At 44.4% G+C, this 14,816-nt stretch overlaps 2 protein-coding genes across 11 annotated transcripts in view; both read left to right on the forward strand.

Annotated features, from left to right (window-relative positions):
• LOC106576372 (protein kinase C and casein kinase substrate in neurons protein 2) overlaps nt 1-14,688 on the forward strand; it is a 51,722-nt gene extending 37,034 nt beyond the window's left edge. For 4 of the 6 annotated variants that reach the window (XM_014153503.2, XM_014153506.2, XM_014153505.2 and 1 more), the window contains 4 exons: nt 1,000-1,124; nt 10,113-10,274; nt 11,727-11,917; nt 12,223-14,688. In XM_014153503.2, coding sequence (XP_014008978.1) covers nt 1,000-1,124; nt 10,113-10,274; nt 11,727-11,917; nt 12,223-12,332 — 588 coding nt within the window. In that variant the 3' untranslated portion in view covers nt 12,333-14,688. The remainder of the gene's footprint in view (nt 1-999; nt 1,125-10,112; nt 10,275-11,726; nt 11,918-12,222) is intronic. The other 2 variants (XM_014153507.2, XM_014153508.2) reach the window with 1 other exon arrangement.
• On the forward strand, nt 1,132-6,634 carry LOC123728253 (hyphal wall protein 2-like). Of its 5 annotated transcripts, none has more exons than XM_045699986.1 (4): nt 1,134-2,042; nt 2,429-2,815; nt 2,934-5,273; nt 5,400-6,630. In XM_045699986.1, exons 1-4 carry the CDS (start codon nt 1,225-1,227, stop codon nt 5,848-5,850), a joined length of 3,996 nt encoding a protein of 1,331 aa, XP_045555942.1. In that variant the 5' UTR covers nt 1,134-1,224; the 3' UTR covers nt 5,851-6,630. The 5 variants fall into 5 exon arrangements, with proteins under 5 accessions (XP_045555944.1, XP_045555942.1, XP_045555940.1 ...); XM_045699987.1 differs by having other exon boundaries at nt 1,135-2,042; nt 2,429-2,506; nt 2,645-2,815; nt 2,934-6,630; XM_045699988.1 differs by lacking the exon at nt 2,934-5,273 and having other exon boundaries at nt 1,132-2,042; nt 5,400-6,634.
• Nucleotides 14,689-14,816: the final 128 nt, after the last annotated feature.

Raw genomic sequence — 14,816 nt, forward strand, 5'->3', positions numbered from 1 at the left:
AGTAAGTCTAGAGCCCTCCTGAACACAGCCCCTATGTAACCTCCATAGAGCTGTAGTAAGTCTAGGGCCCTCCTGAACACAGCCCCTATGTAACCTCCATAGAGCTGTAGTAAGTCTAGGGCCCTCCTGAACACAGCCCCTATAACCTCCATAGAGCTGTAGTAAGTCTAGGGCCCTCCTGAACACAGCCCCTATGTAACCTCCATAGAGCTGTAGTAAGTCTAGGGCCCTCCTGAACACAGCCCCTATGTAACCTCCATAGAGCTGTAGTAAGTCTAGGGCCCTCCTGAACACAGCCCCTATGTAACCTCCATAGAGCTGTAGTAAGTCTAGGGCCCTCCTGAACACAGCCCCTATGTAACCTCCATAGAGCTGTAGTAAGTCTAGGGCCCTCCTGAACACAGCCCCTGTCCTTCTGTGGATAGTCCAATACTGCGACTCTATGTTAAAGTGTGTGTGTGTCTCTCTGTGGGCCTGCATTGGGACAAGGTTCTCCTAATGTTGGGATGAGGTTCTGTTGGTGTTGGTTGGGATGATGTTTTGATTCAAGCCCACTCCTTAGCTTCTGGTGGAGGTTTGTGATCGCTCGGTGCTATGTCTGTCTTTATGGTGATGGATGTGTTTTTCTTAACTACACACACACACACACACACACACACACTGTTTCAGTACTCCACAGCCCTGGTCTTCAGTGTTTAGTCACAGCCTGAGAAACGTTTGCCTAACGTTACCTAGTGATTGTGCTAGTTAGAGCATCGGAACTTCCAATGAGTGTGCACTTGGGTGTAAGTGTGTGCATTATTTCAATGCTTGTCCTTAGTGTAGTATTGTTGCTAAGACAAGCAGTTTTAGTTACTAATGTTTGAACATTGATGCTGAGTCTGTTGAGCTGAGCATGTGACTCATGTTCATCTGTGTCCAAGGGTGCGTGACTCTAATCGTGTGTGTGTGTGTGTGTGTGTGTGTGTGTGTGTGTGTGTGTGTGTGTGTGTGTGTCAGGACTGGTCCATAGATTTGAACCGTACACTGAGTCGGCGAGAGACTAAGAAGAAGCCCTCCGACGGAGTCACCCTGACGGGCATCAGCCAAATGGAAGAGCAGCAGGCAGCCAAGAGCAGCAGCAGGTAACCACACACACACACACACACACACACACACTGTCAGGAAGTGGGAAGACATTTCTCAAGGTGCAGTAGATAAACGTGTCAGAAGGCCAGTGAAAGAATGTCGCTTCCGATACTCTCTTACCACTGCTGCCCATACACCACTTCCACATCTAAACATCATAGTTACTGTTCCCCCACAACAAGACTCTCTGCACACGTTCCACACACCACATCTAAACATCATAGTTACTGTTCCTCCACAACAAGACTCTCTGCACACGTTCCACACACCACTTCCACATCTAAACATCATAGTTACTGTTCCTCCACAACAAGACTCTCTGCACACGTTCCACACACCACATCTAAACGTCATAGTTACTGTTCCTCCACAACAAGACTCTCTGCACACGTTCCACACACCACATCTAAACATCATAGTTACTGTTCCCCCACAACAAGACTCTCTGCACACGTTCCACACACCACATCTAAACGTCATAGTTACTGTTCCTCCACAACAAGACTCTCTGCACACGTTCCACACACCACTTCCACATCTAAACATCATAGTTACTGTTCCCCCACAACAAGACTCTCTGCACACGTTCCACACACCACATCTAAACATCATAGTTACTGTTCCTCCACAACAAGACTCTCTGCACACGTTCCACACACCACATCTAAACATCATAGTTACTGTTCCCCCACAACAAGACTCTCTGCACACGTTCCACACACCACATCTAAACATCATAGTTACTGTTCCTCCACAACAAGACTCTCTGCACACGTTCCACACACCACATCTAAACATCATAGTTACTGTTCCTCCACAACAAGACTCTCTGCACACGTTCCACACACCACATCTAAACATCATAGTTACTGTTCCTCCACAACAAGACTCTCTGCACACGTTCCACACACCACATCTACATTTACATTTACATTTTTAGTCATTTAGCAGACGCTCTTATCCAGAGCGACTTACAGTAGTGAAGGCATACATTTCATACAATTTCATAATTGTTTTTGCTGGCCCCCCGTGGGCCAGCATCATAGTTACTGTTCCCCCACAACAAGACTCTCTGCACACGTTCCACACACCACTTCCACAACTAAACATCATAGTTACTGTTCCCCCACAACAAGACTCTCTGCACACGTTCCACACACCACATCTAAACATCATAGTTACTGTTCCCCCACAAAAGACTCTCTGCACACGTTCCACACACCACTTCCACAACTAAACATCATAGTTACTGTTCCCCCACAACAAGACTCTCTGCACACGTTCCACACACCACTTCCACATCTAAACATCATAGTTACTGTTCCTCCACAACAAGACTCTCTGCACACGTTCCACACACCACATCTAAACATCATAGTTACTGTTCCCCCACAAAAAGACTCTCTGCACACGTTCCACACACCACTTCCACAACTAAACATCATAGTTACTGTTCCCCCACAACAAGACTCTCTGCACACGTTCCACACACCACTTCCACATCTAAACATCATAGTTACTGTTCCTCCACAACAAGACTCTCTGCACACGTTCCACACACCACATCTAAACATCATAGTTACTGTTCCTCCACAAGACTCTCTGCACACGTTCCACACACCACATCTAAACATCATAGTTACTGTTCCTCCACAACAAGACTCTCTGCACACGTTCCACACACCACATCATAGTTACTGTTCCTCCACAACAAGACTCTCTGCACACGTTCCACACACCACATCTAAACGTCATAGTTACTGTTCCTCCACAACAAGACTCTCTGCACACGTTCCACACACCACTTCCACATCTAAACATCATAGTTACTGTTCCCCCACAACAAGACTCTCTGCACACGTTCCACACACCACATCTAAACATCATAGTTACTGTTCCCCCACAACAAGACTCTCTGCACACGTTCCACACACCACATCTAAACATCATAGTTACTGTTCCCCCACAACAAGACTCTCTGCACACGTTCCACACACCACATCTAAACATCATAGTTACTGTTCCTCCACAACAAAACTCTCTGCACACGTTCCACACACCACATCTAAACATCATAGTTACTGTTCCTCCACAACAAGACTCTCTGCACACGTTCCACACACCACATCTAAACATCATAGTTACTGTTCCTCCACAACAAGACTCTCTGCACACGTTCCACACACCACATCTAAACATCATAGTTACTGTTCCCCCACAACAAGACTCTCTGCACACGTTCCACACACCACATCTAAACATCATAGTTACTGTTCCTCCACAACAAGACTCTCTGCACACGTTCCACACACCACTTCCACATCTAAACATCATAGCTACTGTTCCCCCACAACAAGACTCTCTGCACACGTTCCACACATCACATCTAAACATCATAGTTACTGTTCCTCCACAACAAGACTCTCTGCACACGTTCCACACACCACTTCCACATCTAAACATCATAGTTACTGTTCCCCCACAACAAGACTCTCTGCACACGTTCCACACACCACTTCCACATCTAAACATCATAGTTACTGTTCCCCCACAACAAGACTCTCTGCACACGTTCCACACACCACATCTAAACATCATAGTTACTGTTCCTCCACAACAAGACTCTCTGCACACGTTCCACACACCACATCTAAACATCATAGTTACTGTTCCTCCACAACAAGACTCTCTGCACACGTTCCACACACCACTTCCACATCTAAACATCATAGTTACTGTTCCCCCACAACAAGACTCTCTGCACACGTTCCACACACCACATCTAAACATCATAGTTACTGTTCCTCCACAACAAGACTCTCTGCACACGTTCCACACACCACTTCCACATCTAAACATCATAGTTACTGTTCCCCCACAACAAGACTCTCTGCACACGTTCCACACACCACTTCCACATCTAAACATCATAGTTACTGTTCCCCCACAACAAGACTCTCTGCACACGTTCCACACACCACATCTAAACATCATAGTTACTGTTCCTCCACAACAAGACTCTCTGCACACGTTCCACACACCACATCTAAACATCATAGTTACTGTTCCTCCACAACAAGACTCTCTGCACACGTTCCACACACCACTTCCACATCTAAACATCATAGTTACTGTTCCCCCACAACAAGACTCTCTGCACACGTTCCACACACCACATCTAAACATCATAGTTACTGTTCCTCCACAACAAGACTCTCTGCACACGTTCCACACACCACTTCCACATCTAAACATCATAGTTACTGTTCCCCCACAACAAGACTCTCTGCACACGTTCCACACACCACTTCCACATCTAAACATCATAGTTACTGTTCCCCCACAACAAGACTCTCTGCACACGTTCCACACACCACATCTAAACATCATAGTTACTGTTCCTCCACAACAAGACTCTCTGCACACGTTCCACACACCACATCTAAACATCATAGTTACTGTTCCTCCACAACAAGACTCTCTGCACACGTTCCACACACCACTTCCACATCTAAACATCATAGTTACTGTTCCCCCACAACAAGACTCTCTGCACACGTTCCACACACCACTTCCACATCTAAACATCATAGTTACTGTTCCCCCACAACAAGACTCTCTGCACACGTTCCACACACCACATCTAAACATCATAGTTACTGTTCCTCCACAACAAGACTCTCTGCACACGTTCCACACACCACATCTAAACATCATAGTTACTGTTCCCCCACAACAAGACTCTCTGCACACGTTCCACACACCACATCTAAACATCATAGTTACTGTTCCCCCACAACAAGACTCTCTGCACACGTTCCACACACCACATCTAAACATCATAGTTACTGTTCCTCCACAACAAGACTCTCTGCACACGTTCCACACACCACATCTAAACATCATAGTTACTGTTCCCCCACAACAAGACTCTCTGCACACGTTCCACACACCACATCTAAACATCATAGTTACTGTTCCCCCACAACAAGACTCTCTGCACACGTTCCACACACCACATCTAAACATCATAGTTACTGTTCCCCCACAACAAGACTCTCTGCACACGTTCCACACACCACATCTAAACATCATAGTTACTGTTCCTCCACAACAAGACTCTCTGCACACGTTCCACACACCACATCTAAACATTATAGTTACTGTTCCTCCACAACAAGACTCTCTGCACACGTTCCACACACCACATCTAAACATCATAGTTACTGTTCCTCCACAACAAGACTCTCTGCACACGTTCCACACACCACTTCCACATCTAAACATCATAGTTACTGTTCCTCCACAACAAGACTCTCTGCACACGTTCCACACACCACATCTAAACATCATAGTTACTGTTCCTCCACAACAAGACTCTCTGCACACGTTCCACACACCACATCTAAACATCATAGTTACTGTTCCTCCACAACAAGACTCTCTGCACACGTTCCACACACCACATCTAAACATCATAGTTACTGTTCCTCCACAACAAGACTCTCTGCACACGTTCCACACACCACATCTAAACATCATAGTTACTGTTCCCCCACAACAAGACTCTCTGCACACGTTCCACACACCACATCTAAACATCATAGTTACTGTTCCCCCACAACAAGACTCTCTGCACACGTTCCACACACCACATCTAAACATCATAGTTACTGTTCCTCCACAACAAGACTCTCTGCCGCTGATCGGGAACGCTGGTAAAGCATTCCAGAGAAAAGCCTTTGGAATGACGTCTTCCACCACTGAGTTGTTGCCATGGTCACAGTAAACATTCCTGTAACAAGCCCTGAGAAAACAGAAGTGCCCCACTGACTGTAAAGGTTGCACACTGGTGAATTTATTCCAAACATGACCCAAGGTGTGTGTAGGGTGGGTACTGGGGGAGTGTGTTAGTGGGCGCTGGGGGAGTGTGTTAGTGGGCGCTGGAGGAGTGTGAGGGGAGTTAATGAGAGGAATGTGAGGCTCGCAAAGCATTTGCCCCTTTGGTATCCATCAGATGTGCATATTGCCAAACATGGGTCTGCCTCGCCCTACCAGCATAAGAGACACGTACTCTGTCACTTCTACTGTACAGTAGGCTATATCTGTGTCTACAGGGGTGAAGGTGATGGGGGGTCGATCAAGATTAGTTGTACTTACAGTGGAAATTCATTTTCACAGCTCACGAAAACACAAACAATCGACTGAACAAACAATAGCCATATAAGGAAAAGGGGTTAAGAGTGAAATTCTTGTCTGGACTGAGATATAACTTCACTCCTTCCTTATCATGTTTATGCCTTGAGAGTTGGTCCACATTTCTGCGCTATAGCAAAATCAGAGATACAACCACTACAAGGGATAGTACATCTATCTAGCTATCCCCCTTAAAGGGATAGTATATCTATCAAACTATCCCCTTTAAATTGATAGTTTACTGCTATATGGGCATTTTATAATTTGCTCACTTTAAAAGTTGTTTATGGGCAACTACCTATTGAGTAGTATGAGATATATATATATATATATATATATATATATATATAACTGCTCAAAAAAATATAGGGAACACTTAAACAACACATCCTAGATCTGAATGAAATAAATAATCTTATTAAATACTTTTTTCTTTACATAGTTGAATGTGCTGACAACAAAATCACACAAAAATAATCAATGGAAATCCAATTTATCAACCCATGGAGGTCTGGTTTTGGAGTCACACTCAAAATTAAAGTGGAAAACCACACTACAGGCTGATCCAACTTTGATGTAATGTCTTTAAAACAAGTCAAAATGAGGCTCAGTAGTGTGTGTGGCCTCCACGTGCCTGTATGACCTCCCTACAACGCCTGGGCATGCTCCTGATGAGGTGGCGGATGGTCTCCTGAGGGATCTCCTCTCAGACCTGGACTAAAGCATCCGCCAACTCCTGGACAGTCTGTGGTGCAACGTGGCGTTGGTGGATGGAGCGAGACATGATGTCCCAGATGTGCTCAATTGGATTCAGGTCTGGGGAACGGGCGGGCCAGTCCATAGCATCAATACCTTCCTCTTGCAGGAACTGCTAACACACTCCAGCCACCTGAGGTCTAGCATTGTCTTGCATTAGGAGGAACCCAGGGCCAACTGCACCAGCATATGGTCTCGCAAGGGGTCTGAGGATCTCATCTCGGTACCTAATGGCAGTCAGGCTACCTCTGGCGAGCACATGGAGGGCTGTGCGGCCCCCCAAAGAAATGCCACCCCACACCATGACTGACCCACCGCCAAACCGGTCATGCTGGAGGATGTTGCAGGCAGCAGAACGTTCTCCACGGCGTCTCCAGACTCTGTCACGTGCTCAGTGTGAACCTGCTTTCATCTGTGAAGAGGACAGGGCGCCAGTGGCGAATTTGCCAATCTTGGTGTTCTCTGGCAAATGCCAAACGTCCTGCACGGTGTTGGGCTGTAGGCACAACCCCCACCTGTGGACGTCGGGTCCTCATACCACCCTCATGGAGTCTGTTTCTGACCGTTTGAGCAGACACATGCACATTTGTGGCCTACTGGAGGTCATTTTGCAGGGCTCTGGCAGTGCTTCTCCTGCTCCTCCTTGCACAAAGGCGGAGGTAGCGGTCCTGCTGCTGGGTTGTTGCCCTCCTACGGCCTCCTCCACGTCTCCTGATGTACTGGCCTGTCTCCTGGTAGCGCCTCCATGCTCTGGACACTACGCTGACAGACACAGCAAACCTTCTTGCCACAGCTCGCATTGATGTGCCATCCTGGATGAGCTGCACTACCTGAGCCACTTGTGTGGGTTGTAGACTCCGTCTCATGCTACCACTAGAGTAAAAGCACCGCCAGCATTCAAAAGTGACCAAAACATCAGCCGGGAAGCATAGGAACTGAGAAGTGGTCTGTGGTCCCCACCTGCAGAACCACTCCTTTATTGGGGGTGTCTTGCTAATTGCCAATAATTTCCACCCGTTGTCTATTTAATTTGCACAACAGCATGTGAAATTTATTGTCAATCAGTGTTGCTTCCTAAGTGGACAGTTTGATTTCACAGAAGTGTGATTGACTTGGAGTTACATTGTGTTATTTAAGTGTTCCCTTTATTTTTTTGAGCAGTGTATATCTATCTATCTATCTATCAGACTGCTTTTTGGTGATATATAAGAACACTCGTAGAGTTGTGCATATATATATATATATATATATATATATATATATATATATATATATATATATATATCACCAAAAAGCAGTCTGATATTGGTCTGAGACCTAATATTACATCATTAAGAATGTGTGAACATCTCCTGTCTGTTTTTTTTCTGACTTCTGCCAACCAAAGTTACATTGTTGCCACTGTTCAGTGTTTGTTTGGTGTTTCAACTCCTCTGAGAGAGATGTGGTTATCTCAGAGAGCGTGGCACCGTGACTGTCAATAAAGGTGTCCACAGTGCAGTGACATTGTGTTTGGACAGATGGCTACTACGAGCCATGGTCCAACTGCACTGTAAACATACGGTGTACATACAACACTACAGTGGGTTTCTTGGTTGAAGTTGTCTCTAAGCACAGGTCTAGGATCAGCTTACCTTCCCCAAATCCTAATCTTAACCGTTAGGGGGGAATATAAAACTGACCGTAGATCAATGTCTAGGGTGACTTCATCATTCGTTCTCACAACAGACTAGTGTGGAATTCCAAATCTACCCCCAGCCTCTAACCCAAGGTACTTCTCTAGATAATATATATTTTGAAGATAGGTGTAACTAACATGGTAATGCTTTGACCTAGCCAATCAGAGGGCAAAATGGAGCGATTACCATATTGCTTAAACCAATCTGACCCTCTCAGATCTACCTGAAGTGTCTAGGGAAATGGGCTATTATATGGGTCAAATTCAAATTTATTTGTCACATACACATGGTTAGCAGGTGTTAATGCGAGTGTAGCGAAATGCTTGTGCTTCTAGTTCCGACCATGCAGTAATATCTAACAAGTAATCTACCAATTCCACAACAACTACCTTGTACACACAAGTGTAAAGGAATGAATACAAATATGTACTTAAAAATATATAAATGAGTGATGGCTGAACGGCATAGGCAAGATGTAATAGATGGTATAGAGTACAGTATATACATATGAGATGAATAATGTAGGTTATGTAAACATTATCTAATATAAATAATATAAAGTCGCAAGTGATAAATTGATTACATCAATTTTTCCATTATTAAAGTGGGTGGAGTTGAGTCAGTATGTTGGCAGCAGCCACTCAATGTTAGTGATGGCTGTTTAACAGTCTGATGGCCTTGAGATAGAAGCTGTTTTTCAGTCTCTCGGTCCCAGCTTTGATGCACCTGTACTGACCTCGCCTCCTGGATGATAGCGGGGTGAACAGGCAGTGGCTCGGGTGGTTATTGTCCTTGATGATCTTTTTGGCCTTCCTGTGACATCGGGTGGTGTAGGTGTCCTGGAATTCAGAATGAATTCCTGGTGAAGTGTGTGACCGTTTTCTCAACCCCAGAGCATATCAGCGGGGGAAAACACTGATAAAATGCTAGTAAAAGCATCAGTGAGATTGTATAAAAGGAATTGGTGAAGGTGTATACATGTTGTGTGAATGGAAAACTGCCCATTTCTTATTTGTTAACTTACCATGCTTATTTTGTGACTGTGTCCTAGTGTCACGATGGATGTCTAAAAACTATACGTAACCAGCTTTGCCTCGTCAGTTTCCTCAGACTGGTCGTGTGGTTTTTCTCCCACTGCTCTTATGGTCTATTTGATTGGTTATGGTTGGAAGTGTCACTTGTGTACAAGTTGTGTGTCCATTATGTCTTAAACCCTCATATCCGAAGGTTTTCGATTCGGCTTTTGGTATGTCAAGAAGCTATCTGGATTCAAGGTGTGTATGTGTACGAGTATGTGTTTTGGGGTGTACGTGTGTGTGTCACAAATGCCTCTCTCCGTGTCTGTGTCGTCAGCCTGACTGTGCCCACTAGCACAGAGACGGTGGGTTCAAACCCCTTCGAGGATGACGACGACGAGGATCTCCAGGGGACCGTGAAGGAACAGCCCACTGTCGTCGTCAACAACAACAACAACAGCAGTCCGCTCAATGTCAAAAAAGTGGAGGAAGTGAAAACGTTGGTGAAAGAGAGACCCTCTCCCTCCTTTTCTTCCCTTTCTTCCTCTTCTTTTTCTCTCCCTCAGTCTTTGGGTGAATTTAGTATTTTAGTGTCACACAAGTGTTTCTCAGGGCTGCATGTGTTGGTTCCAGCCCAGCACTAGCACACAGGGCTTGTTGATTAGCTGAGTAGTTGAACCAGGTGAGCTAGTGCTGGGCTAAAACAAAAATGTGCACCCCTGAGAAACACTTCAATAAGACACTATTGAGGCACACCCTTTCTGTCCTCATCTGTATTTTTCCCTTCACTCTTTCCTGTTATTCTTCCTCTCTTTTCCATTACTTCTCTTTTATTCCTCTTATCTATCCTTGTCCCCTTCCTCTCCTCCCTTTTCCCTCTCTCCCTCTCTATTGTCACCCCTCCTTTCTTTTTTTCTCTCTTTTTCTATCTCTCCCCTTTCCCCCTTTCTCCTTCCCTCTCCCTGGCTAGCGGCAGACTGTGTTATGGTGCATGGGCTCTCAGTGAGCGATCACACCAAACCTACATTAGTCATCACTCCTAACAGTGCCAAGTCCTGCAGAGCATTCTTTCTGCGTGTATGTGTGTATTTTTCCTGTCTGTGTTATTTTACAGTCAGATCTGTTGCAAGTTGGTACTTAAAAATACAATTTCTATAGAATTTTGACTTTTTAAACAAAAGCCTGTCTACAACTTGGTGAGGAAACCTATATTGGGTCCTGTTTTACATTAGGTCTGATATTGACTCAACGCAGGACAGAGAAACTAGCACTCATAAAGTCAACAGTGTGTGTCAGTTCCTGCTTTATGCCAGAGAGACTATGAGATGCCATAGGTGTCTGAGTGTACCAACTGCAAGAGTCTGACTGTAACCTGGCTTCAGAGAGCGTGAGGATGTGTGTGTGTTTCATGGGTTTTCAGACGGGAAGAAGGGTGTTTGTTCATCTGAGTACTGTACATCTACCTCCCTCTAGTGGTGGATGGGGTGAACTCCAACCATGCTTTTGTACTGTACTCGTGTCATTGTGTTGCCTTGCCTTACCTCAGCACTCTGTCTGTGTGTCCACTCCAAGTGGTGTCAAAGCAAACTCACAAATCCATTCGCCAACAAAACCTCATAGCATTGGTTTCCTAAGCATTGGTTTCCTAAAAAGGCATGTTTTTTCCCCCCATTGGCTGATTTGAGAGAGGAAGGGGGAAACCTATAGTCTTTCAGTCTATGTATCCGGGCGGATTCGGAGATGCATTTGCTGGGCCTTCTACATGTTGTGCTGTACTCTACATTGGTGTCGTTGTTTTTATGCCCCCCTCCCCTGGGCCCTATTAACTATTTTTGTTTCCGCTTCTCTCGCCTGGCATGCTGGATTGTCCAATCGGTGTGTGAGCAGGGCATGATTGACAAGTAACATTTTCAAATTTCCCTTATGTTGATTGCTGCCTCTGTCTGTTCAGCTCCAGCAGTGTGGAGAAGTCGCAAGAGTGGTCGGATGAGGAGACTGGGGTGAACCCGTTTTCCATTGAGGACGCCAACGGCGATGGGAACCCGTTTGAGGTGGAGCCGGCGTCCTCGGGGGTGTCTGTGGCCGTGCGTGCCCTCTACGACTATGAAGGACAGGAGCAGGATGAACTCAGCTTCAAAGCAGGTGTGTGTGTGTGTGTGTGTGTGTGTGTGTATACACGAAAGACTATGCAAATGAAGAGACCCCTGCCCTCTCCCCCTATTCTCTAGTCTGCTGTCCTGTATGACTGCTAAGTGAAAGGACTGGATCTCTCCACCAGTCTTCTTTTACTTGCCATGTCCTGTCAGATCAGTTATCAATGACAATTAAAACACAGAGAAAAGTGAGTGAGGTTGAGTCACAAATCCTTTTTGAAGCTGCTCAACAGAAAGACATGCTCATCTACCACCATCTTTCCATTCCTCACTGTTTTCCTTTTTGTCCTGAAGGCGAGGAGTTCACCAAGATAGGAAACGAGGACGACCAGGGCTGGTGCAGAGGGCGCCTGAAAGACGGCGTGGTGGGCCTCTACCCTGCCAACTACGTAGACGACATCTAGTAATGACAGAGCGAGGGACGAGGAGGAAAACGAGAGAGAGGATGGGGTGAAGAGGAGAAAGAAAGTGGAGGAGATGGGGCAGGAGGGTGGGCAGGGCAGGCCTCGCATTCTCCCCTCTCACCCTACGTGGTAGAGGCTGGCCGCAGTGTGTGTGTGATTGTGAGTGAGTGAAAAGGGTGGCAGAAGGAAGGGGTTTGCCCATCGAAGAGGATGATGTTGTAGCTCTCTCTGTTGCATCTTCCTGGATCCCATGTCGTTAAGCACAAATCTTCCTACAACTACGGCCTGCTCTCATTGTCAGCCTTTATGATGGGACACCCAGTACAGAGTCTAAAGCCAGCTACAAAAGCAAATGTTACTTAGTCATTACTGTTACAGAAAACGTATATAAAAATCTATTTGAAACATGTAACCTTCCAATTGTAGCTTGAAGTTATGAAGACGTTGAAAGAATAAACCGATTTTAAAAGATGTGAACAGACATGAGAGAGGATATACATGTGTCCCATTCACGAGGTCATTTTAGATTTGATTTGAAACTGATTGGAGACCTAAAAGTAATCTCAGTTGAATCTTTTAATTCATTTTTGTCGTAGACAATTGGTGATACATATTTTTAGTTCTATAGATCTGATTCTATTGCAACACCAATTTGGAGTCCAGGATCCGATTTGGAAGTCTTATGTCGAAATAAGGGGAATTTATAATTGCATGTTATTTCTTGCGCTGTTTTGAGTGTCCTTCACCCCATCCTTTTGACAGTAATCAAGGTTTTATTTTTTTCTACATGAAAGCCATTTGTCTGTAATATCAGAACCTATAACCCCGTTTTCTTATTTGACTTTTCAAATCTTTTGAGAAAAGGGCTTGGAATTCATGGCAGTGCCAGTTCAGAACAATTGTCTTTCTTATCTGATGCCTATAGTTCAGATTTGTCAAGTCTTGTCATGCCTTTTTTTTGTATTTTAACTCTGATTTTGTTTTGCTCAGCGAATAGTTGATGAATGAGAGAAACCAATATGATGAATTATATCCAGTTCTTCCACCGTCACCAACCAGCCTGGTCTCAGAGCAGTTCATATTATTCTGTAAATGCTCTGATACCATGTTGCGCCAGCCCACATTTTAACAATAAGTGACTCACTCAGAAGTTTTCCTGTAACCTTTACCCCTCAACTTTAATTGATTGTATATTCTTTAATTGTTTCATTGTATTGGCTCACCTATTGATTGTACACGTTTGCTGGTCATTTTAGTATCAGGGACATTCACCAGGGCACATAGGGCTCTGGCCAAACGTAGTACACTATATAGGGCATAGGGTGCCATTTGTGACAGCCTCTATTCACACAATTGACTTCACATTCTGTTGGTAGATTTTTACATTGTGTGGATGTTGTTGTTTTTCTTTCCACACTGAATGTTGGGCAATAAGGTGTCTCACTTGAAGCTAGGAGCTTTAGCTGTAGCTTGCACTGGATGTCCAATTCAAAGCTTTGGGAGAATATACTTTTTTGTGCCCGCGAAACAATGTTGCACATTCAGCAATAACCACAGCTTTTACTGTTTTTCACAAACTAGAGGGTCCGATTTAATAAAAGTATGTTTGCATGTAAATAGCGAGGAACCTACGAACAAATTAAGCAGTTATAGATTAGGGAGTTGTGATTTTAAATTTCTATTTGGAAATCAAAGACTGTTAATTTATGAGATGCCGTAAGTGCTTTTGTTCTCTGTCAGATGAAATGCTGTGATTCGGAAACAAATCTGTTTGTACAATAATTTTATGTTTTATGGCAAATGTCTCGCGAATTTGCTCTATTGTTGCATTTGTAAATATAATTTAATATCTCCAGAGGGGCCAGAGCCTACTTATGATTAGTAATTGACAAATAACTGTGAGATTATATTTCTCATTTTCTTTTAAAAGTTAATGATTGACACACACAACCTTAACGCCACCACATGTGCATTACCAGTATTGGCAAACTATATCTGTTATTTAGGACCTATCCCGATTCCCATCTCTAGTATAGGTTTCTTCTATTGGGAGTTGACGATTTGGCTCTTACACTGTTGTGAGTGCATTCTTTAGCAAACACTGGGTTTATGCATGATGCTCCTGGAAATATCCCCTACATTTTATGCCTACAACCGCATATCGAGAGGAAGATCGATTTGGTTTGATATTAGTTTTCTGTCAGTGTGAGAGGTTATGCTGTGCGTTTCAGGTTATGAGCTGTATATCATTGGTTTCAGGTCATGCCATCAACAGAACACCGCAGCAGCTTTACTTGCACAACTCAGTTTGCCAATGTTGTCCCACAGCATACATTATAAATGAATTGAACGAAAAGAGAAGTTTCACTGTTGTCATTTCTTTTTTGTCTTCTTCAATTAAATATACAGTATCAAGGATAATATAAAGAAATGTAACTTTACCCAGACTTCCATGTTACAATAATGCCCACGTGTTACTGCTGA

The sequence above is a fragment of the Salmo salar genome, chromosome ssa17, assembly GCF_905237065.1.
Source record: "Salmo salar chromosome ssa17, Ssal_v3.1, whole genome shotgun sequence".
Taxonomy (NCBI): Eukaryota; Metazoa; Chordata; class Actinopteri; order Salmoniformes; family Salmonidae; genus Salmo; species Salmo salar.

Coding starts and splice junctions, on each gene's coding strand:
- LOC123728253 (XM_045699984.1), top strand. CDS start 1,225: ATGTCGCTTCCGATACTCTCTTACCACTGCTGCCCATACACCACTTCC. Junction 2,043..2,428: donor GCACACGTTCCACACACCAC/ATCTACATTTAC, acceptor CACCACTTCCAC/ATCTAAACATCATAGTTACT. Junction 2,816..2,933: donor GCACACGTTCCACACACCAC/ATCATAGTTACT, acceptor TCCACACACCAC/TTCCACATCTAAACATCATA.